A 23,903-nucleotide genomic window follows, 5' to 3' on the forward strand; every position below is an offset into this window, starting at 1 on the left:
CAAATTAGGCTGAAACCACTATAAACTTTTTAACATACATGCATTTCCTGCTGCAAGAGCCCAATCTGAGAACGACTTTCAGTTAAATAACTACAATTACCAAGTATTTATAACTGGCACCTTACCAGTTATAAAAGCCATACAAAAATGGACAAAATATTCAAGTACAAATTGACATTTGTCTTATTTACTGGAAACACAAATATTCAAATATTAACAAGTACTTCCTGATGAGCATACTATAAGACACCTGAAATCCCAGTTACTAAGGACACTGAGACTAGGATTCCCAGGCCAGTCTGACCAACTGAGCGAACACTCTCCAAAAATGCAGGACGGGCTGAAGAGATGGTTCTATAGTCAAGTGCTTGCCAAATTAGCCACCTAGAGTTAAGATCACTAGAACCCATGTAGAGGCCAGGTGGGTATGGCAGCCACCTTTAGGCACAGCCTCAGAGGGCAGAGACAAGGGATCACCAAAGGAAAGTGGCAACCATGATAAGCCATATTGGCAAGCTCTGGGTTTGGTGGGGAATTCTTCCTCACCTAAAAACATGGAAGTTCTACCCAGGACGTACCCCACTGTCAACCTAAAGACTCCACATGAATTTGTACCCACAACTGTGCCCATACACATGAAAACAGGCACACACAGAGAGATATGAAAATGGAAAAAGACAAAAAGAGAAGGGGAAAAAACTAATGAGCTTCCACTATGTACACACTGTGCAGAGATACAGAAATGGTTATGACATGGTCGCCCTTAGCTCAAAAATGTATTCCCTCATCCCTTCCAAGTTCTAGAATGATACTATTTGTAATGTATGTTTGGCTATATATAAAATCCTCAACAAATATAAATAGTCCCATCTATAGCCTTGCTTCATAAGCCATAGGATTTCATAAGAGTTGAAAATCAAGGAAACTACAGATACAAATATGCACAGTTTAATTGCTATCTATCATAAATCCTGACATCGCAACTAAAGACTGTTCCCTTCTTATGGTAAGGCTCTAAGTTAAAGACATCTAAAACATCTTTGAAACAACAGCTTTGAAAAGGGGATCCAAAAGAAAAAGAAAAGCCTTTTTTTTTCTTTTATAAGACATTGTATTTTCAATAAGGAAGTGTCATAGAAAAAAAAACACAATGAGCTCATTTTTAAAGTATTATACACTGTACTAGCATAAGAATATTAATAAATACCTAATGAAGAGTTAATATTTACCATACTCTGAAAAACAAAATCTTACATACTACATGCATAATAAGACAAAAGCAACGTACAAACCTACCTGTGCACATGATTCTTCGGGTGTTTTGGCACTGACTGAGTAAAGTGCTGGGAGATCGAGCCGATGCACAGAGAATCTTTCTAGTGTGTGCAAAAGTGCTGGAGCAAGGTGCGAAGTTTGTCCTGAACCTCGTTCTCCAGATAGCAACAACCGCGGCCTGTAGGAGGTTGGCTGATGATATGGTGACCTATTAAGACATAATAACAACTTAAAATTATGTGTGTTGAATATTAATATGCATGGAATTGCAGGGACGTATTCCTATTATAAGAATAAAACTTCAAATTCATAAAAACCTCTTTCTTTTAATATAGTCTTTTTCATTAATCATGATTCTAAAATATTGACTGTGACATATATATATAAGCTTGGAGAAAGACATATCATTTAGCTATTAATCAAACAGTAAAGGTCCCAACAAAGAAATAGACTTGGGGCAAGGAAAAACCTAGAAAGAAAAAAATGTAGATCTGAAGATTGTTACAGATGTAAAACTTAGAAAAGAAATGGTTAAAGCCAGGCATGGTGACTCACACTCATAATCCTGGCACTTATAAGCCAGGAGTCTGACCAGGGTGGGCTAAACAGTGAGTTCTGGCTGCCTAAGCTACAACCCCACAACCCACCAAATCAAAATATGGTTAAAAGGCTAAATTTTATGTTAAGTGTATTTTTTCACTGCCAAATTCTATGCCTTCCCACAAAGTTATTTTGAAACTTAATTACTGTGATAGTAACAAAAGATAGGGCAATTAACAGGCAATTATAGCATGAGGATAAAGAGTTTTCAGACAGAGTAGCCTGTATCTGTAGTTCCAGCGTTGTGAAGGCAATGGCAGGAGATCCTCTGTGAGTTTTGAGGACAGCCAGGTCTACACAGCAAGTTTCTGGCTAGTCAGAGCTACACAGTGAGAGACTGTCTCAGAATAAGAGCTTCATAATGGGTCTATAATGCTGAAAGTATTACTCCAAGAAACTAAACACCATTATTATCAGAGTCCAAGATGAATGGATATTTGGTCAAACTGGAAATACACAAACTGTGTTTATGTATAATTACTAAGTAGAGTTCTTTAATAGCACTAAGGTTTAATACCACTAAGGGAGATCCCAAATAGTATACATAGATTTTTCCAGGGGAAATGCTACCATCAACGAAATCAAAATAGAACAGAAGTAGAATGAATTTCGTGAAAGAAAATAACATTATAAGCACACGACCGGGGGCTCTACTGAAGCAGCTGGTTTAAGTTATAACTGCAGCTTCTTTTCCACTGCTGGGCAATGAAGAGATAAAGGTAATGGGGTTGGGAAGAGAAGGGGAGGCACAGTCAAACTACAAAGGCCATGTTAAAGTTTAAATGTACCCTAAAGACAGTAAGGAAGCATAGCTTTAGGTTCCACACCCATGGAATCCACCCAAATACTGGAGGAGAACATGTCAAACGTTTTTCTTTTATTAGTCACTGAATATCACAGTGTAAAAACTACTGAAATAGCATCTACATTATTTTAGAAATTGTAAGTAATTGATAAATAATTTAAAGCATGAGAGGATGTTGAAGGGTTACATGTAACTGTTGATTTTTATTTAAACATTAAGACTTGGGCAGTGACAGGTTGTAGCAGCCATGAGCTGCTGAGGCACGAGTGAACATTGTTTGAAACATAGCTCTAGTTCAGTATGTCAGTATGTGAAAGGAAGGATTTGAACGAAGGCAAAGGGGAAAAATGTCCACGTAAGGATCTCTTACTGAAACCTAGGTATGGTATGTTAAGGACAGGCTAAATAAGAATATGAGTGGAGAAAGAAAAACAAAAATGCCCTGAAATGAAGCTGATTTAACAATAAAAAATAATTCAAAAGGACATTATCGATGACTAGATAACAGGAGAAGATATGAAGGGTGGTGCCAAGCTTTAGTTGAGAAACTAAATGGAGTGTGGCTCCCAAGTCCTGGGACAAAGACAGACAAAGTAAGCAGCAGCAAGTCGGGCTCGGAAGTAAGATTTGGCTTGAGAAGGAAGTTGCTATCATTTACACAAAATAAAAAAAACTAAGTAACAAATACTTTATCACCCGGATGAACAAAGTAAAAATTAATTTTAGTTGCAATTATTAGTGAGACGGGAAGAAAAATGGTATTCTTACAGTTAGGCAGAATGCAGAAGGAAAAGCACTAATTTTCTGGCAGGTCTAAATATGCCAAAATAAATTAAAAAATATTCTCTAACTCATGTCACCACCAAATATGCATTTATCTTTTTCCATGTTTTAATAACCCTTGTCCTCTGTCCATCTGTCAGCCTATCTGCTTATCTATCTTTTACAGAATACCGAGTGAGTGGATCAACGCGAAGAATAAGTTAACGACTCAAGGTCTTGAGCTGCCTGATCAATAATGAGTACGCAACTAGATAATGGAAACCGAAACACACAGCTAGAGGTGTGACTGTGCTGCACAACATTTGCCTCAGTGTGAGTGGAGCCTTGGCCTCACTGCGTAGCACTGATGGAGAAAAGGAAAATGGCTCGAAGTTAACAACAGTAAGAAGACAGCCCCTCACACTTGGGAGTAGAAAGAGGAAGTGACTCAATCTTTCTAGAAAACAATTCAGCCACTTACATCAAGATTTTAAGCAAAAATACCTTTGACACAGATCTACTTTTAAATTTGACCTGAAGTTCTGTATGAAATAATGGTACAAAGACATATACTTACAAAGATGTCTAGGACAGTATTGTTTTTTAAAAATGATCACCAAAAACTTCAGATTATATAAAAGTCGATAAATGGTGAAAACATCTAAACAATTACATACTATGTATGTGTCTGTTTTTCTTTAAGGCAGGGTATTCTCTGTGAAGTCCTGACTGCCTTGGAGTCCCCTATGCAGACCAGGCTGGCTCTGAACTCACAGAGACCCTCCTGCCTCTTCCTCCCATGTGCTGAGATTAAAGGCATGCACCACTGTGGTGCTTTTAATAGGAATGGCCCTCATGGACTCATGTGTTTGAAAGCTTGACCTAGGGAGTAGCATTACTAAGGGGTATGGCTTTACTGGAGTAGGTGTGGCCTTCCTGGACCAAGTGTGTCACTGTGGAGGCAGGCTTTAAGGTCCTGTAGGTCAAGACTTAGAACTCTCAGCTCCTTCTCCAACACCGTATCTGCCCAAATGCCACCATGCTTCCTGCTACGACAATAATGGACTAGACAGCTAAACTGTGAACCAGCCTAAATTAAATGTTTTCCTTGATAAGAGTTACAATGCTGTCTCTTCACAGCAATGCAAGTCCTAACTAAAACAGCCACCATGCCCAGATAAAAAATTAGATATGAATGAGTATGTGAGTAAATGTGTCCCCATTCATCTTGGTTTTTGAGAGAATCTCTTGCTGGGTACTAAGACTTGCCAATTAGGCTTGACTCAATAGTTAGAGAGTCCCAAGGAACTGCCTGCCTCTCCCTGAGCAGAGCTGAGCTCACGGTGCACACTCCTGCGCCCGGCATTTCACATGGGTGCTGGAGACCAGACCTGAGGTCCTCATTCCCAGGCTGCAAGCACTTTACCCACGGAGCCACTCCCTAGCCTATATGCAGAAATCTTAGAAGAACATTAAACATACCCTAACATGAAATTGCATTCCCAGAATAATGGATAAAAACAATAAGCCACAGTGCTGGTGTTCTGCTCAGCAGTTCAGAGCACCTGCTACTTTTCCAGAGGACCGAATAGAGCTCCCAGCACTCAGCTCTAGAAGATCCGACACTCTTTTGGCCTCTGTAGGCATTCACACACATGCAGGACACACACACACACACGTGCACACAAATATAAATAAAAAATTTTAAAAGCAAGTTACACTAACTTGTGGTTAGAAATAATGTATATATCTTATATGCATAAATAGAACATGAAAGTGCAGTCACAAAACTTTAAAAAATTATTACTTCCGGCTGCTGGGGGTTTAATATCTTACTTTCCTCTTTATGTTCCTTATTTATTACTTGAATTTTTTATCAAGTATATCAACTTTCTAATCAGAAAAAACAAAGCTATTTTCATTTGTAAAATAGAAAGCTCTGTTTCTAATCCCCAATGGTAATATAAAAGAAGAAAAAAGCCTATTTTCATCCATACGTCTTTCTCTTGCGCAGTGTTAAACTACTGACATATAGTCTTTCTTAGCTCTAAAAAGCAAACATTGGCACTGGTTTGTGAAGCAATCCCGAAACCTCACAGTAAGGCGCAGGCCATCTTCTCACCACTGCCTGGCTCTGCACTTGACTTTGCATACCAGCACATGCTACTCAAACACAAAGAAAAACAAACCCAGGTGCACTCCTCGCTGAAGACCTTTATGTTCATCTGTACACCTCTTGAAAAAAGTCCTATGGTCAAGTCACCCAATAAAAATATAATTCTGAGCCAAGATCAGAAATCAATTTAAGCTGGCCCTTGGGAGGCTGAGCCAAGCGGCTGCTGCAAACCCAGGGCCAATCAGGGGCAAATGGGGAATTTAAACAGGCAGGGCTATCCACGAACTCTCATCTCAAAAGAAACAAGATAACTAGTAAGGAACATAATCAGTTTGGAGGATGGTGGGAAATCCCAGGAAACAAATAGCACAGAGCCTGGGGGCCTAAAATTCACTAGGAAAGGAAAAAAAAAGCCTCCTGGACTTTTAAGGTCACATGTGCTTCAGTTTCCTCGTCCATAAAAATGGCACCACATGGATGGCTCATGTATACAGCACACATCTCGTTTGCTGCAAGTTTCAGGTGCTATTGCCATCCCTGCTTTCTCACAGGACCATCAACTGTGACTAAGTAGCATACAAAGCTTTCCTGCACTTCCCGGCAGAAACTCGGCTTGTGTGAGACAGAGAACAACCTTTGCAATACCAATAATAAAAATTTCTTCAGACTAAAGTAAGTTGTATCTAGCTCCTTGTGCTTTTAACATCAACAATACGTCTGGGCATACCAGATACAAACAGAAAATGTTTTGTGTGAGTAAAGAGATAAACTCCTGAAGTATCTACAGTGGAAGGCACCTGGCAGTCACCCTTGACTCGAGCGAGCAGGTAGGTGGTGGAGGCAGGAAGAGAAGGTCAAGGCCAGCTTGAGCATCATGATGAGTTTAAGGCCTCCTGCTTGTTCTAGAAAAGAACTCATTGGTAAACTAAAATAGCTGTGTAAAGGAAGCTGAAATTAAACAAACTCTTGTAGAAAAGCTAAAACCAACCAATGAGCCAGAACAGTGGCACACATTAATCCAGAAGCAGAAAAATACTAAACAAAACAAACAACAGGCAAATACAGCATTGGAAACAAAGTTCTTCTGTGTCACATAACTGGCAGGATCTATCTTACAACACTGAAATAAAAGACTGATTTTTTTTTACCTCTGCTAATGTATTATACAATTCAAATTTAAACTAAAAATAAAAGAAATCAACACACATACAAGCAGACATGCTAGTTGGGTAAAAAAGCAGAATAAAGTATTTAGTTTGCCTGTAACTATCAACAAAACAGACTAACAAAAAGTTAGTAAAGTCTAAGAAAGCTTCCCTACAAGCAGAAAGAGACGGTGTGGAAATGAAGACATAGGAACTTCCTGATGGGAAGAGTTTGCTGTGAAGAAACACATCAAGGAAAAGAAAGTAGATGGAAGATATTTAAGCACACTTTTAAAACATAATCAACAACTAAATAGTTAGCAATGCACACATATAGTCAAACCAACATTTCATCACAATCTACAAGGGGGAAACTTTAATTCAGGCTGAAGGCTTAAATTTGTTCAAAATAGTTTTTCAAACTTACTTGAAAGAACACTAAAGAGCCACACATAGTGACTCACACTGTGATCCCATCACCTGAAGGCTGAGGCAGGAAGATTATCACAAATTTGGGCAAGCCTGGACTAATTACAAAGTGAGTTATAGGACAGACTAAGGTACAAAATAGACTGTCTTTAAAAAAAAAAAAAAAGATTAAAAGAAAATGAGAAAGGAAAAACAAAAGATGACATGTAAAAGCAGTCTCCTTGACACAAGGACTATTAAACCTACCCAAATAAAAGTAGAGTCCTTTAATTATAATACTAATTATGTAAATAAAGTAGTGATACTTTAGCATTTGAAAATTACTTGGTCTCTGAAATTAAAATTATATTTGCACTATAATACAGACAGTAAAAAGATAAAGGTAAGTAGAAAAACAGTAAAACTCAAATTACAAAAGTGTAAACTAATGCTTTAGAGGGCTAATATCCAATATATACAAAGAACTCAAGAAGTTAGACCCCCAAGGAACCAAATAACCCTATTAAAAAATGGGGTACAGAGCTAAACAAAGAATTTTTGCCTGAAGAAATTCGGATGGCCAAGAAACACCTTAAGAAATGCTCAGCATCATTAGTCATTAGGGAAATGCAAATCAAAATAACCCTGAGATTTCACCTCACACCAGTCAGAATGGCTAAGGTTAAAACCTCAGGAAACAGCAAGCGTTGGCGGGGATGTGGGAAAAAGGGAACACTGCTCCACTGCTGGTGGGAGTATAAGATGGTACAACCACTCTGGAAAACAGTTTGGCGATTCCTCAGAAAACTGGGCATGATACTTCCGGAGGACCCAGCTATACCACTCCTGGGCATATACCCAGAGGATTGCCCTGCATGCAATATGGACACATGCTCCACTATGTTCATTGTAGCCTTATTTATAATAGCCAGAAGCTGGAAAGAACCTAGATGTCCTTCAATGGAGGAATGGATACAGAAAATGTGGTATATTTACACAATGGAAAACTACTCAGCAATTAAAAACAATGAATTCATGAAATTTTTAAGCAAATGGTTGGAACTGGAAAATATCATCCTAAGTGAGGTAACCCAATCACAAAAGAATACACATGGAATGCATTCACTGACAAGTGGATTATTAATTAGCCCAGAAGTCCTGAATACCCAAGACACAGTTAGCATATCAAATGGCTCCCATGAAGAAGGAGAGGGCCCTTGGATCCTGGATAGGCTTGATCCAGCATTGTAGGGGAGTACCAAGACAGAGAAAAGGGAGGGGGGTGATTGGAGAATGGGTGGAGAGAAGAGGGCCTATGGGACATATGGGGAGGGGGGAACCAGGAAAGGGGAAAGCATTTGGAATGTAAACAAAGAATTTAGAAAAAAAAAATCAAAAAAGCTGTTAGGTGGTGGTGCACGCCTGTAATCCCAACACTCTGGGAGGCAGGGGCAGGCGGATTTTTGAGTTCAAGGCCAGCCTGGTCTACAGAGTGAGTTCCTGGACAGCCTGGGCTACACAGAAACCCTGCCTCAAAAAAAAAAAAAAAAAAGGATCAAAAGGTTATTTAATTACTGAGTAATTTCTAATTCAAAATCTCTTTAGTAGCTTTGGAGTTTCTAAACCTTCATCTAAAACTAATCACAAGTTAATGTACATGGGAGGGGGTAAATATTTCTTAACTGTCCATTTTAGTTCAAATAAAAAGCAATAAAACTAGGGACATGGCTTAGTTTCTAAAGGTAATAATCTTTCTCCACGTTCCAAACAGAAAAAGGAACCACCAGCAAACAACACTACTAACAACAGTATTTTCCATAGACAAATTAGCATATGACAGTTTCTTTCTTGAGAAAAATAAGCATTAGGTGACCAACAACATAATTATTACCACACACCAAACTACAGACACAGTAAACACTTTTTTGAATTGTGTGCAAAGAAAAATGCTTCAAGAATATAATCACAGCAAAGTGCACTGTGTTCTAAAGAATTTAAGGCAGAAAAGCCATTCTGGCTTACTCACATGGTAAAGTGGAGATAAGGTTTAGGGACAGCAGCAGCTGGTGGTGACTTCTTTGGTGAACCCGAGTGACAACTCATCTCAAAAATTGATAAAGCATTCTCATCTTCACTATCATCTAAAATCAGACTTTCTACATCTGTCAGAAGAAAAGCATAAGAATTACGAGTCTTATAAACTCATATAATAACAAGGCTAAAAGCCAAAGAAAATGGGTTTAAAAATCAAGTGACATCAACTAACATATTATCTAGCATAAATACAGATTAATCAGGCAAAATGATAACACTGTATTTTTCTAAGTTATAATTATAAGAAGCATGATTCTATCACATTTATAAATTATTCACATCTACTATCAACTGTAATTTGGGAGACTGCTGACTAACACTAGGAAAGAAATGGCGCCCTCATAAAATGCACCCATGTGAGTTCAACTTGAACCAAAGCAGCCCAGAGCCCATTCAGGCACTAAGGCAGTAGAGCACAAGCCAGGTCTTATAAGAGCAATGATAAACAGATAAACAAACAGGGGGGGGGGGGGGAGAACCAAACCTGACCTTTTCTTTTTAAATAACCTCACATTTCAATGAAAATTTTGCCTAATTAACATAACATTAGGGTAGGAGGGAGTACTTTTATCCCAGCACCTGGGAAACAGAGACAAGTGGATCTCAGTCAGTTCAAGGCCAGATTGATCTATATTTCAAGTTCCAAGCCAGCCAAGACTGCCAAATGAAATCCTTTCTTAAAAAATTAGTTTTCTTTTTTTAAGATTTATTTATTTTATGTGAGTACACTGTAGCTGTCTTCAGACACATCAGAAGAGGGCATCAGATACCATTACAGATGGTTGTGAGCTACCATGTAGTTGCTAGGAATTGAACTCAGGACCTCTGGAAGAGTTATCGATGTCTTAACTGCTGAGCCATCTCTCCAGCCCTAGTTAATTTTTTTGTTGTTGTTGTTTTTTGTTTTTTTGTTTTTTTGGTTTTTTGGGGTTTTTTTGTGTTTTTTTTTTTTGGTTTTTAGAGACAAGGTTTCTCTGTATAGCCCTGCCTGCCCTGGAACTCACTCTGTAGACCAGGTTGGCCTCGAACTCAGAAATTCGCCTGCCTCTGTCTCCCAGAGTGCTGGGATTACAGGCGTGCACCACCACCACCCGGCTTAGTTAATTAATTTTTAAAGCAGAAGAAAAGGAAAGCCTGGGGGAGCTGGGGAGATGGCTCCGTAGTTATGGGCACTTGCTGCTCTTCTGGAGGACAAGAGTTGCTAGCACTCATTTGTGAAGTAGCTAATAACCACCTGTATTCTAGCACCAGAGGACCCAGTGTATAGCATATTCTAACGCAGACACCAGCATTGACATCAAGCAGTTCACAACTGCTAGAACTGGAGTTCTATCAGAATCCAACATCTTTGGCCTCTGCAGACACCTTCCTTCAAGTACACATACCCACATATAAATACATATTTAAAAATAAAGTAAGTTGTTAACAAACAAGCAAACAAAAGCAGAGTTAGATAGTATCAACTCAGAGTGAAAGTGCACCCACTCAAGTAGCATCAGCTCCTCTATGGCCAGAAGGTTATTAGTCACTGAAGTAACTGTCACTAAAACTTCTACTGAGAACACAGTACTTTCTCAGAACTTAAGTATTAACACATATATTTCACATACATGTCTATTAAAATGCCAATTCAGTATATAAGTGCAGTGCTCTATGTGTAGCAGACAAAGAACTGATATTGGCAGAAATCAACTCTGGTCATACACAGCGCCACACACCTTTGATGTCAGCTACTCAGAAGACTAGGACATAGTAAGACCCTATGTCAAGGTTCCAAGGAAGGAAGGAAAAAGGGAAAGGAGGCAGAGAGGAGAAGGAGGGAGGGACAGGAAGGGAGAGGAGGCAAGAAGGCGGACGGGAAGGAGAGGGAATGGAAGAAGAGAGAAGGAAATAGGAGAAGGGAGGGAGGGGAGGAGGGAGAAAGGGAAGAAATAGAACATATACTTCTAAAACAAAAGAACAGAATGCTGTATAAAGATAAGAAGCAGGCTAGGGAGGGTGCTCAGTGGTTAAAGTGAGTTCAGATCTCCAGAACCCACATAAATACTATGTGAGAATGGCAGCCCTCCTACAATCTCAGTCTTACAAAGGTAGAAACCAAATCCACAGAGCAAGCTGGCTAGTAGGACTAGACGCCAGGCTCTGATTTGACTGGGGCTCTGAACTAGGTGAAGTACAAGTAAGGATGATTCCTGGCGTCAACTGCATGCTCCAAAAGCACACACGCCAATACGCATGTGGACCCACACACAGAACAGACACACGGCTAACAAACACACAAAAATGGAATACAAAAAAAAAATGATACAGATTATTCAAGTAAGAAGAGTTAGCAGTGACTTTTAAAATCTAAACATTTAGTAAAACTAAGAGTTTTAAATTTATTTGGGAAATAACGGAAAATCTTTTAGGTGATAATGCTGCAAACAAGGAAAGAATACAGGTCTAAGAAAAAATATTAAAGACTAAAACAAACTAGAAAATACATATAAAATAATGAAAGACAAGTATTTACAACTTAAATAAAATGTAGTTATCCCACTAATACATGCAACTTAGTTTTGTTTGCACAAACTTTGCACTTACAAAAATAAAAGTATATGAAAAAGAGAACAATACCATAAAATGGAAATTCTCGAATGGAGAAAAAGAATATAAAAAATTTCTCACAATAAGTAATTCTTTCTCATTTTACATTCTGATCACAGCACTCCTAACATGGCCCCTCCCCCATCTTGTCCTCCTCTTCATGGGTACCAACCACCCTAACACATCAAGTCACTGCAGAACTAGGTACATCCTCTCCTACTGAGGCCAGCACAGAGCCTGAGTCACAGATATGCTCAGGAATAGTTGGCCACATCCTACCTGTCAAAATACACTTAAAAAACAAAGAGTTCTATGTAAAGCTTTCCTTTAAAGAAAATTAGTCTTTAAAAAAACATATTTATAATGTCAGCCAAATTGAATAATATTCATGATTCACTGAATATACTCATTTGATATTCATTAAATAATGTCAATGATTTTAATGTTACTATAATTCTCTGAACAATTTTCTATTTGGTTTAAGCTACACACTAAGTAAAGAGGGAATTAAAATAATCAAACCACACTATCTCACGCCAGGAGCATGGCTTTAATCCCAGGTAGAGACAGAAGCAGGCAGATCCCCCAGGCCAGCAAGGAATACACAGTGAAACCCTGTATTAAACAAACAAAAAATAAAACCCTCACGACTTCACCTTCAACCGTAATGAGTCTTATCTGACTTCAACATAAACCTAAACTTTTGGGGAGGTTGGGAGAGATGAGACAAGGTTTCATGTTGTCCTGCTGACCTGGCCCTCAAAAGATGACCTGACTTGTGATCTTGCCTCTTGTGCCTCTCCGGTGTACAGGTGTGCAGCATCACGTCCAGCTGACACAGTACTAAGAGCTGACTCAGGACCTCAGGCAAGGTGGACAAGCACGCTCTCACTGACTGTCAGCTCCAGCAGCATTTATTTTTTTCCTCATGAAAATGTGTAATTTTTAGGACGATGTTCTGATTTCATCTCAGGTCCAAAGTACAGACTTGAGGCTTAATTAAATTTAAAACTATGGACAATTAGGTTGAAATTTACTCCCTTACCAACAGCTCACATTGTAATCAGCACAAATGAAGACTGCTCTGTCAACATCATCAAAATGAGCTGAGTCTACTGAGCACTCTAGCAGAGCATGGGACATGCAGGCAGGCTTGCAAGCCCCTGACCTGAGTCAGCCTCACAGCTTACTGAGGGGACCTTACATGACCCAAAATGCTCCATCTCCTCCTAACTCATAGAACTTCCATATGGATTAATGAATGATAATTTATGCAAGCACTTCATACTGAGTATAAACTATTATTACTATAGTCTACTTTCTTAGTATAGTAACACCTCTATATTAAGAGTGTATAAACATTCACCAGGCAACCACCACTTATGGGCAGCATGTGAGTTCTGAAATATTCTGTGATGAGTGTGAAATAAAGTTCTAAGTAATCTTATGAAGAAATGTTTTTCTTATTTTCACAATACAAAAAAAGTAGTTTATAGTACCTTCTTTCTTGTCACTCTGGCTAATTTCTGCATGAGGAAATATTTTTTGCAGGACTGCTAAGATGTTGTTAAAACTTCTTTCTAGCAATGGTCTTATAATAGGGGACAGCGCCTGTCCTGAAGACATCACAGCACGTTGAGAAGCGGGCACAATGTTCTGCATCGCATGGTAGAAGTCTTGGGCACTGAGCACGATTGAGGAAACATCCAACTGCAGCTTATGACTGCTGGCATAAATCTGAGGGTAACGTCTCCGAAGGGCAATCAGGGCAGCTTCCGTACACAGGGCCTTGATGTCAGCTCCACAGTAGCCTAATGCACAAAACAAGAAAAGTAACAAAATTAAGTTAATTCTTCCAAACACCATTATGGTTTGATAATACATACATTTCTATCTAAAATAATCAGTAATCACTAAAAAATAATCAGTAATGTACTATTTTATTGACAAAATTGAAATGAACCTTTTAAAACCACCTAACAAAATTGTCCAATTAGGGCTAAGTACTTATGATTAAAAATGTTCTAAGTATTTTAAATTAACAAAAACATAAGCTAATAACATTAATACAAAAACGTCCTGTATTATGTGTCAAAAACCACTAACTACAATGTATAGCTTTTATCAGGGCAAGTTTTCAAAGAAGTACAGCTACATTTCAGTCTTTCATAACTAACCTTAACTTTACCCTCACGCTACACCAACTGCCAAGTACCTATGATTTCAGGTGTGGGTCACCACTCCTGGCTTATTTTTCTAAATATTACTAACTTCCTAAACACATATGAAAAGGTGAAACAAAGGTATATATAAGGAGAATCTTCAAAAACTTGTAATTTACCCTCAGACCTGAGCATAGTGCAACAGTCGTTAACAAGCAACTGTCCAAAACACCGTAACTTAATGCTGTAATTCACCAAACAGCTCCAAAGCCATTAAAGAAATTAAGATTTTAAAAAGAACTTTCCATTGTTTCTCACACTGACTTTCATTATATACCTATTCACTTCTACAAAACATACGTTTAAAAAAAAAAAAAGATCTGCTAAAGACCCATGTCACAAAAGGGAAAAACAAACAAAAAAAACTTCAGATTAACCAAAGACTGGCTTTTCCAGTTTGCTGATAAGCAACTAAATTAAACTTCATTTGGTCATTCTCATCAGTTTCACCAGCAGGGGGAGCCATGCGAACAAGTTATAGAACACTGTACCCTAAACTCAGGGAAACCATTGAGTTTATCATTCTCTTTATACTTCACATTGACTTTATGACACTTATAAATACCAAAATAAAACTGATGATTAAAAGAGAAAAAATGACTTATGAGTTTATAATCTGTGAGAATTTGCCTAAAAACTATAAACAGATGAAGCATAAATATTATAACAATCTACCTCCCAAATAATTCTTCAGAATAATTATGTTTATCATTAGTCTTCTATTTTATACTTCTCCATTAATAAATTTTTAAGTACATTTTTTGGCATACAGTTGTTATATTATTTCAAAAAAATGAGTACATAACACTTATATAACATTATAAAGAGGAAAATAATCACAAGTACATGAATTTTGTAAAATAAAATTAAAATACCACCATCAAATAAGAACCATATTTATATTCCTGGTAAATATCTACACAGTTAATGAACATGCAGTGGTCATCGCTACAACAGCAGCTCAAGTTAACAGGAAAAGCTCAGAGGCCAGCAGGATGCGACGGCAAATACAAGATTATTCATAAATTCTCCAAGAACATCAGGCATTATATTTGCCATAATAATATGTTAATTATATACAATGGCAATATACTATTCATTCTTTCCTAATTGAGTCCACAAAATTGAGTTTATTAACAATAACAGTCTCCATTTTCTAAAGTAAATTTTCAGTGGTTAATCACAATCAATAGACCAAAAAAAGGCAGAAAATATTTTATCTGCTTGTGAGAAAGTTACAATCTGCTTGTGAGAAAGTTACAGGCCTGTATCTGTGGTTCTGTTTTTTTTTTTTTTTTTTTTAAAGGAGGAGGAGGAGGAGGAGGAGGAAGAGGAAGAGGAAGAAGAAGAAGAAGAAGAAGAAGAAGAAGAAGAAGAAGAAGAAGAAGAAGAAGAAGAAGAAGAAGAAGAAGAAGAAGAAGAAGAAGAAGAAGAAGAAGAAGAAGACCACCACCATCACCACCACCATCAGAATGAATGCAAACTCCCAGGTTCCACAACAGTGAGTCACTCTCTGAGAGTTTAAATTTTTAAGTATGTATTTTGGGAAGAATTTAGACATTACCCTGATGCACAAAAAAAGTTGAGGGCCATTCAAATATTGAATTAAGGTGCATCAGAATCATGGTCAAAATCACGATGCTTTGGATAAACGTTGGCCTCCTAGGTAGGTAGGGCTCTTGTCCTGCTGTAATTGATAGCACAACTTGTATTCTCACAGTGTTCTGGTTTAGGAAACAGATAATACTGAAAGAATAAACAACCTTAAAAATTAAAAGTTTATGCTTTTTTTTTAAAGCATCTTTTTGCAAAACCCAGATGTCAGCACTCCTAAGCAATGCTGACATCTGCTTTGTCAACAGACTGAAGCCAGAAAAAAGGTTCTTTTATGATAACATTAGTTATAATTTTTGTGACAAGATTGAAAATATAACTATAAAGGGCTAGATCAGAAACAAGGATCAAAATTTTTATGAGGCTCTCCTAAAAACAATTACAACCAAAATGAAGGCCCCAAATACAGATATTTTATAGACATGTTTTCATTGTTTTAAGCCTCTCACTGAAAATAAACAGAAAAATATTAGATAATCCTTTTATTAATTGTAAGCTATTATTTGTATAAATGTTGGCACCAGCTTTCTATGAAATTTCTTTATTACTTAAAAGGAATACCTGATATGCATGCAAAAACCTCCAAATTATTTCAAGGTAGAAGTCCATAGCCTATAAGAGGCCAGCTATCCTTGCAGATATTCACCAAGACTTCATAATTTTTTGTTAGGCATAAATCTCACTGAACTGAAACCATACATGTTAAAACATATTTTAGGGTATATAGTAATATTCAACATAAATTTAAATTTATTACTGTTCTACTCCTATTAAAGACCTGCATTTGACTATTCTTAACACAAACTGGTTTCTTAAATTAAATAAATGCCATAGCTGAATACAAAATCATTTAATTTCAATGGAATTTTATTTAACTCTCCAAGAAACCAATGGTATATAAACATATTTCATACATACTGCCATCCCATAAAATGAGGGAAGGCAAGAGAAGTTTCAGTCCAGTAAGAAATTACATTGTAAATATCTTTTAAAGACAAACTACAAGCTAAAATAAGTCACTTGGAAAAGTACAGAGTACTGACTGAACTTTGGAAACATATGAAAACTGAGACTCAAATATTAAGATAAAGAATTAAACTGCAGTGTGTAACATCTCAGATGAAAGGTAAGGTAATAGAAAGTGATTTTAGAATAGCTAGGGGTTTCTCACTTCTTGAAGACGGCTGGAAACTTCAACTAAGGTTCATCCTGTGATAGGTTCACAGAAAAATCTACAAAAGTTCCCAGTCTAAGCTGAATTCTAATACTATAATATGATAAATAAAGGGGAGGGATCTAAAAAGGAAAGACTGGGTTCTGTTTCTTTTGTTTCATTTTAACCAAGTACCACCCTCTCCCATAAAGCAGCACAAGGCTTTGCAAAGATCAAGCCAAATGTACACGAAATGGGTCTGGCGCATGCTCTCTTATACCAGGCAAAGCTTAAATTGGTGTAGTGCTGGAGAGATTTACGTGTTCTCCTCACCAGAAGATGTCGAGGTCTTTGTGGTTCAAAAGCTGAGGGATGCTGCTTCGGAGATGGAAGTCCCTGTGGATGAAGAGGATAATTCGGATGTAGCTAACTGAATGGACTAATGTTCTATTTAAGTTTTAATTATTTTATAGTGGATCACAATGAAATTTTTTTAAATCTAGTTGCTGTTTTTGGTTTTGGTAACTTTAAATTTTTCCCAAGTAGATGTTATTAATGGGTTTATTTGAGGGACTTCTTCATAATGCTTAAAATACTCATGGAAACAGGTAGTTTTTTTATTTGTTTTTTTATATTTTGCTGACTATGAAAAACAAAACCCATGAAATGGGTTTAGTGCATGCTCTCTTGCCAGGAGGAAGGGAGAATGGGGGACCTTCCTTTGTGTACATTCAGTTACTGCTAATCTCTTACTTCAGACCTAATTAGAAGAGAGAAAGCCTGAGTTCCAGCTCCTGGGGTTATCAGTGCTCTCATCATCTTAGGGTACCAATGCTTATTTATACCATGGGTAACATTTTTCTACCGTGATGTATTTAAATTAAGTTGAAAAGTTTTATGTTTGAGGCAATACTGGCAAACAGCAGTAAGCATTTTCTTGATAGTCCCGCCCACCCAACCTCTTTCTAGACTACAGGAATGACGCTGAGCCCACTGGCTCTGTCCATAAGCATGGCAGACTGCAGTCTTGTCATCCACATGGGCCTGTTCTCTTATATTTATTTTTCTTAGTACAATTTCTGAGAAGGGATAATTCCTAAAAGGAGACACTACAGTTATATGAAGGATATTCAGCATTCAATGAAACCCATGTCACTTCTAAGCTTTGTTCATCAAACACCTGACATAATTAAAATTCAATTCAGTGAAACTTGAAGTGAAACATTTTTATAACTTTTAAATATGAATGCAGAGCCACTTATCACACAGTTAAAAGACATAAAACTGTATTCACATTTCAACATAAAGGGAAAGGAACACTGAGTAGAACAAGCAGTGACAGTCAAAGAGTTCAAATAGGTGCACTCACCAACACATTTTTCTGCCAATTCTCCTAAGAATGCATCGGACAGTTTTGGATTCCAGTCCCTGGTATGGATCTGCAGGATGTGCTTTCTGGCCTAAGAAGAAGAGCAGAGCAGCGTAAGACAGCAAATTGTGTGTTTGCTGTAGCAAATTCTGACTGTGACCCCACACCAAGTTGTTGTCTGTTTTAGAAGAATTTTAAACACCTTGGCATTCACATCAATCTGTTACTTATAAAACCTAAGATCATGGGGGCTGGACAGATGGCTTAGAACTTAAGAGCACAGGCTGCTCTTCTAGAGGTCCTGAGTTCAATTCCCAGCAACCACATAGTGGCTTACGACCATCCGTAATGGGATCTGATGCCCTTTTCTGGTGTCTGAAGATAGTGAAAGTGTGTTCAAAAGAAAAATTAAAAACAAAACAAAACAAAACACCTAAGATTTTTATTTCTGTTTCATGAGTTTATACAATTAATGTTCTAAGAGATAAAGAAATTTTACTGGTGGCATTAAATAGTGAATCACTAATGTGTGACTAGAAGTTAAAACTAAATTTTACTTTCCTATGTGCCACCTTTGCACTTTATTATTAGTGATAGGGAGGTAGGCAGGGGTGTACATACACATTACATCACAGAGAAAATGTTGGGATCATCTCTGCTCCGACTATGAGATCTGGGGATCAAACTCATGTCATCAGAATTCCACAACAAGTGCTTCTTCTCAGCAATAGCCCTAGACTGCTTTTACAGCAATACTTTGAACACTGCCTCTAATTTCTTCTAATTGTCTCTTGAACAAACTCCACTCCAATCAAATGTACGCAACCACAGTGAGAATCTCTGGTAACTTAAATGTGCTGCTAAATACAACGCCTGGACTTTTTTCCTCTTTTCATTAGCAGCAAATGACGAATTGATCAGATCCATGCTCTTACTGACGATCTATTCACTTGGCTTCAAGAACATCTATCTATCCTGTATTCCTCACCCACTGTCTATTCTATAGGACAGAAGATGAGGTAACTCATCTAGTCCTTAAATACTACATAAGAGCAGAAGTCAGCATAGATCTCTTGTAGAAGCCAGGCCCAAGAACACTGACAATGTCCCTACGAACAAAACATATTCCCCATGAACTCATAGGGCCCCAATCCTGGTTTTAGCCTGTTGTTGGATATCACAAACTGATAATTCTCTGTATCAAAACAGAATGCACCCACTTTGGCCATATCTCCTACAACTAAATCCATCTCTGGGCCCTGTTCTGTAGCTGCACCTGAGCAATGAAAGTGAGACTATATCCACCCCTAACCCTACTCCAAGGCTCAGGAACATCATAGAAGGGGCAGAAAGGATGGAAGAGTGACAAGGGTAAGTGCTGTGGAATGCTGCTTTCTGATATGATGAGCTATTGAATTCATGAATTCACAGCAGCTGTCATTACTGTATAGATAGGCAAAGAATAAAAGAGGGTTGCAGAAAGCCCTGCCCCTGACTGAGGAGCTATTGGGGGAGTGGATACTGGTAGGTTGCCCATGCTCTAGTGAATGACCCCAAACCCATTTATTATGTGTATATGGGCAGCACTAAGTAGATGCAATGAGACAGTTTTTAAGAGGGTGGGGATCTAAGAGAATACAGAGTAGAGAGAAGAATGGGTTGCTACCGAGGGAGGGTCCAGGACAATCTGAAGGAAGAAAATTGTGGGTGGATATGATCAAAACATAATAATACAATTATGAAATTATTAAAGAATAAATTTAAAATATTTGTAAAAGAACAAGAGAAGCTACATATGCTGTCCTAACAAAGGTAAACTTGGGAGCATTTTAAAGCCTTTAAATTTAAATTGTGGATCAAAATCTAAGTCAAAGACAAGCAGTTACGCAGACATGTCAAACTGAGGTATCAAAATATCCTCCAAAGGGATAGATAGTCTGCCTGCCACTCCTAATCACTACGTCTGCCCTAAGCATGTAAACCAGGCATTTCATAGAAAACAATATACATTCCTAGTGTATCCTCTCTAATATGAGTTCTCCATGGAAATTTAAGAAACAAATCAAAACAAACAAAAATTTTAATTACAACTAGGAAGGAAAAAACTTTTTATCATTACTAAAAACCATTTGGTTTAACAAATGACCATATATTGTTCTGCCTTTTATTTAACATTTTTTAAACACCTCAACATAGTGAATAATATTTACTGCTCTTAACTAACTAGACTTTGTATGTTAACTATGAAACTTTAGTACAGGATATTTGTGGACATATATTTAGGGAGGATGGCTGGAGAGTTGGCTCAGCCCCAGATGCTCCATCTGTAACTTCGATTTCAAGGGATCCAGTACCCTCTTCTGGCCTCCACAAGAACCAGGCATGCACTCTGTACATTTACATACATGCAGGTAAAATACTCATACTAATAAAATAAAAATGAATAAATGTTTTAAAAGTTTGTTGGGGAAAATACCTCCTTTGGTCAGCTAGAGACACATAATGAGCAAACATGATAATTGTGTCAGCGAGGGTATGGGTGCCAAATAAGCATCTGCACAAACCCAACCAGGAAGTTTCCTTTCCCTAAGATTGTTGAGCACTGTGATAAATGCTAGTAGAACAAGCATGAATTGTTCGATAACTACACATAGATAGCTTGCTGCTGTTGTTCCAGTGTTCTGAGATACCATGTAACCCACGCTGGTCATACACTCAGCATTCTCACGCTTCAGTCCTAAAGTGCTAGAGTACAGGCAAGCATTAACAAGGAGCGCTACACAAGATTTTTTTTAAGTAGTAACTAAGATATCCAATAAGCAAAAATTAGTGAAAATACAACCTTCAAAGCTTCTGCTGCTGAACTTTGGGGGCAGGTTACTGGGGCCTGCTGGGAACAGAACTTCTAAAAGGCAACTATGTCTGCAAGGCTGTAGTGCAAGGCCATTTTTGCTGGCTATAAGCGAGGTCTCTGGAACCAAAGAAAGCACACAGCTCTTCTTAAAATTGAAGATGTTTATGGTTAAGATGAAAGTGAATTCTACTTGGGCAAGAAATATATTTTGTGTAGAGAGAGAGAGAAAAACAAAAACAAACAAAAAGCCCAACACAATGACTTCCTGAAGACAAACCAAACAAAACCAAAGTAATTTAGGGAAAGGTAACTTGGGCCCATGAAGCAGTAACATGGCTGGTGCCAAATTCCAATGCAACCTTTCTACAAAGACCATTGGCACAGAATCATGTGATACTGCAGCCTCCCCAGACTTAAACTAATGGAAAGTAAATAAAGCAAAGTGTGCCAAGGGTGTCACCTTCAAAGTATATGCTTTGTAATTGAGCTACACATGTGTGTGTGTATATGTACACGCACAGATGTATATACGTACACACGTTCATGTGTGTATGCATGTATATACACACATACATATATACATACACCACACACACACACACACACACACCAACAACAACAAAATCCCTTACCCTTTGATCAGGCAGGTTGAAAAGGAATTCTCTGTCAAAACGACCAGGTCTCCTGAGTGCAGGATCAATAGAGTCAAGTCTGTTTGTAGCACCAATAACAACAATTTCACCTCTATTATCTAATCCATCCATAAGAGCAAGGAGGGTCGACACTATAGAGCTGTTTAAAAAAGAAAAGTCCATGCAAAACTTAATGAAAGAAAAAATGTAAACATCCAGGTTAATAATAAGGTCCTAAATACTAACACAATAATAGTACCACAAATATATGTTAAGGCAACACAGAGAAAGCAATATTGAAAGTGCACAGAAAGTTGGGAGGGCCGCAGTCCTCTATTTTTTAGCAGAGGACTTGGTGTCATCCATTTGTTTCCTGTCTGGAAACGAATGGTCTCTACAGTCCCCCTATTTCTAGCAATGGTGTTTTTCTTAGTTTGCCAACTGTTCTCACTCCTAGTCTTTATTTTTACTCCTGAAACAATTTATGGAAAACACAAACCATGCCAAAAATAATTTTCTGTCCCAAACACACTTCTAGCTGTGTTTTAAAACTTGCAAACAAAACTGAAATGTGAGATACTATTTATATTTAGAGAATATCTATGATTTATGTTTTCTAATTGGATGACTGAAATTTCATGATATAGGCATCTTACCCAGAAATAAAGTGAGCCAGCATCTTTAATTATAAATTTATGTTTAACCACTGGTCATTTAAATCTGAAATGACCCACACAGGTCCATATTTTGGATGCTTTGCCCTCTACTGATGGCACTGTTGAGTTCTGATCTTATCTTTAGCTTCATGGACCATTTAGAGTTGGTTTTGTATAGAACGAGAAGGTGAGGTAAAGTTTCAATTGAGGAAATACAAGTTCCATTTATAAAAGAGTCGTCTTTTTTTGGGGGGGGGGGGCAGTTCAAGACAGGGTTTCTCTCTAGCCCTGGTTATCCTGGAACTTACTCTGTAGACCAGGCTCAAAATCAGAAATCTGCCTGCCTCTGCCTCTCAAGTGCCGGGATTAAAAGCATGTGGCACCACTGTCTGGCCTAAGAGTTGTTTCTTGCCGGGTGGTGGTGGCGCACACCTGTAATCCCAGCACTCTGGGAGGCAGAGGCAGGTGGATTTCTGAGTTCAAGGCCAGCCTGGTCTACAGAGTGAGTTCCAGGACAGCCAGAGCTATACAGAGAAACCCTGTCTCGAAAAAAAACCAAATCCAAAAAACAAAAGAGAGAGAGAGAGTGAGTTGGGTTTCTTAAATATTTGATTTTAACACTCCTATTGGAAATCAGCTGACTATAGACACACTGGTTTATTTCTGGCATCTTTTCTTTTCAATTGGTCTATGTTTTTCTTTAGCCAATAGCAGCCTGTTTGGGTTACAACTCTTCTACAGTATGTCTTGAAATTAGGTGTTATAATACTTCTAGTTTTCTAGGATATTTCTGATGACTCAGGGTGTTTGTGCTTTCATATCAATTTTAAGGCTGTCTTCATCTAGTTTTCTGAAGAATGACAATAGTATTGGGGGGGGGGATTGCATTGATGTGTAACGTACTTTAGAGAAAATGAAGTGACCTACTTCCCCAATTACACACCACCCCCTACTCCCAACAGCCTCCCAACTTGCATGATATTAGGAGTCTACTAAGGAATTGACCTGTTGCTTAAAGTTTCTGGGGTCACTTCTTGAAGACCAATTATGCCTGCCGACCAAGCTCTTAAATATGGGAGCTAGTAGGAGGCAATTTATATTCAAGCCACCACCTCAACTGAATGATTTGATAAATAATTTATGTTCATCAGAGACATTGGTCTATAGGGATTTTGTTATTGTTATGTTTTTGTCTAATTTTTATATTAGGATGATACTAGCCTCATAAAATAGGTTTGGAAGTCTTCCCAACCTTGTACATTTTTGGAACAAATGGAAAAGAATACAATTAATACTTTTTGCTAAAAGCCTGGTAATTCAGGAATGAGGTGACTGCTCTTAGCTTTTTCTCTATTGGATATCTTTTTCACTAATGATGCATTCTTATTGTTTGTTTCATATTTGGTTTTGGTGTTACTGTTTTGAAAGGGGGTCTTATACACCCTAGACTAGCCTCAGTTGCTGAGGCTGTCCTTGAATTCCTGATCCTCTGACCTATACTTTTTCAGTGCTAAGATTATACACATACATCACCACATCAGGCTCAATATTGTTAGTTACTATTGTTCTAGCCAATTTTTCTATGTCATCAGTGTTCACTCTCAATGGG

General features: G+C 37.8%; 1 protein-coding gene across 3 annotated transcripts in view; it reads right to left on the reverse strand.

Annotated features, from left to right (window-relative positions):
- Atad2b (ATPase family AAA domain containing 2B) overlaps positions 1–23,903 on the reverse strand; it is a 129,251-nt gene that overhangs the window by 55,579 nt on the left and 49,769 nt on the right. For all 3 annotated transcript variants that reach the window (XM_052186151.1, XM_052186150.1, XM_052186149.1), the window contains exons 14-18: positions 21,639–21,798; positions 18,153–18,243; positions 13,294–13,605; positions 9,138–9,273; positions 1,297–1,483 (exon numbers count right to left, since the gene is read on the reverse strand). In XM_052186151.1, the coding sequence (XP_052042111.1) occupies positions 1,297–1,483; positions 9,138–9,273; positions 13,294–13,605; positions 18,153–18,243; positions 21,639–21,798 (886 nt within the window). The remainder of the gene's footprint in view (positions 1–1,296; positions 1,484–9,137; positions 9,274–13,293; positions 13,606–18,152; positions 18,244–21,638; positions 21,799–23,903) is intronic.

Source organism: Apodemus sylvaticus, chromosome 6 (genome assembly GCF_947179515.1).
Source record: "Apodemus sylvaticus chromosome 6, mApoSyl1.1, whole genome shotgun sequence".
Classification (NCBI taxonomy): domain Eukaryota; kingdom Metazoa; phylum Chordata; class Mammalia; order Rodentia; family Muridae; genus Apodemus; species Apodemus sylvaticus.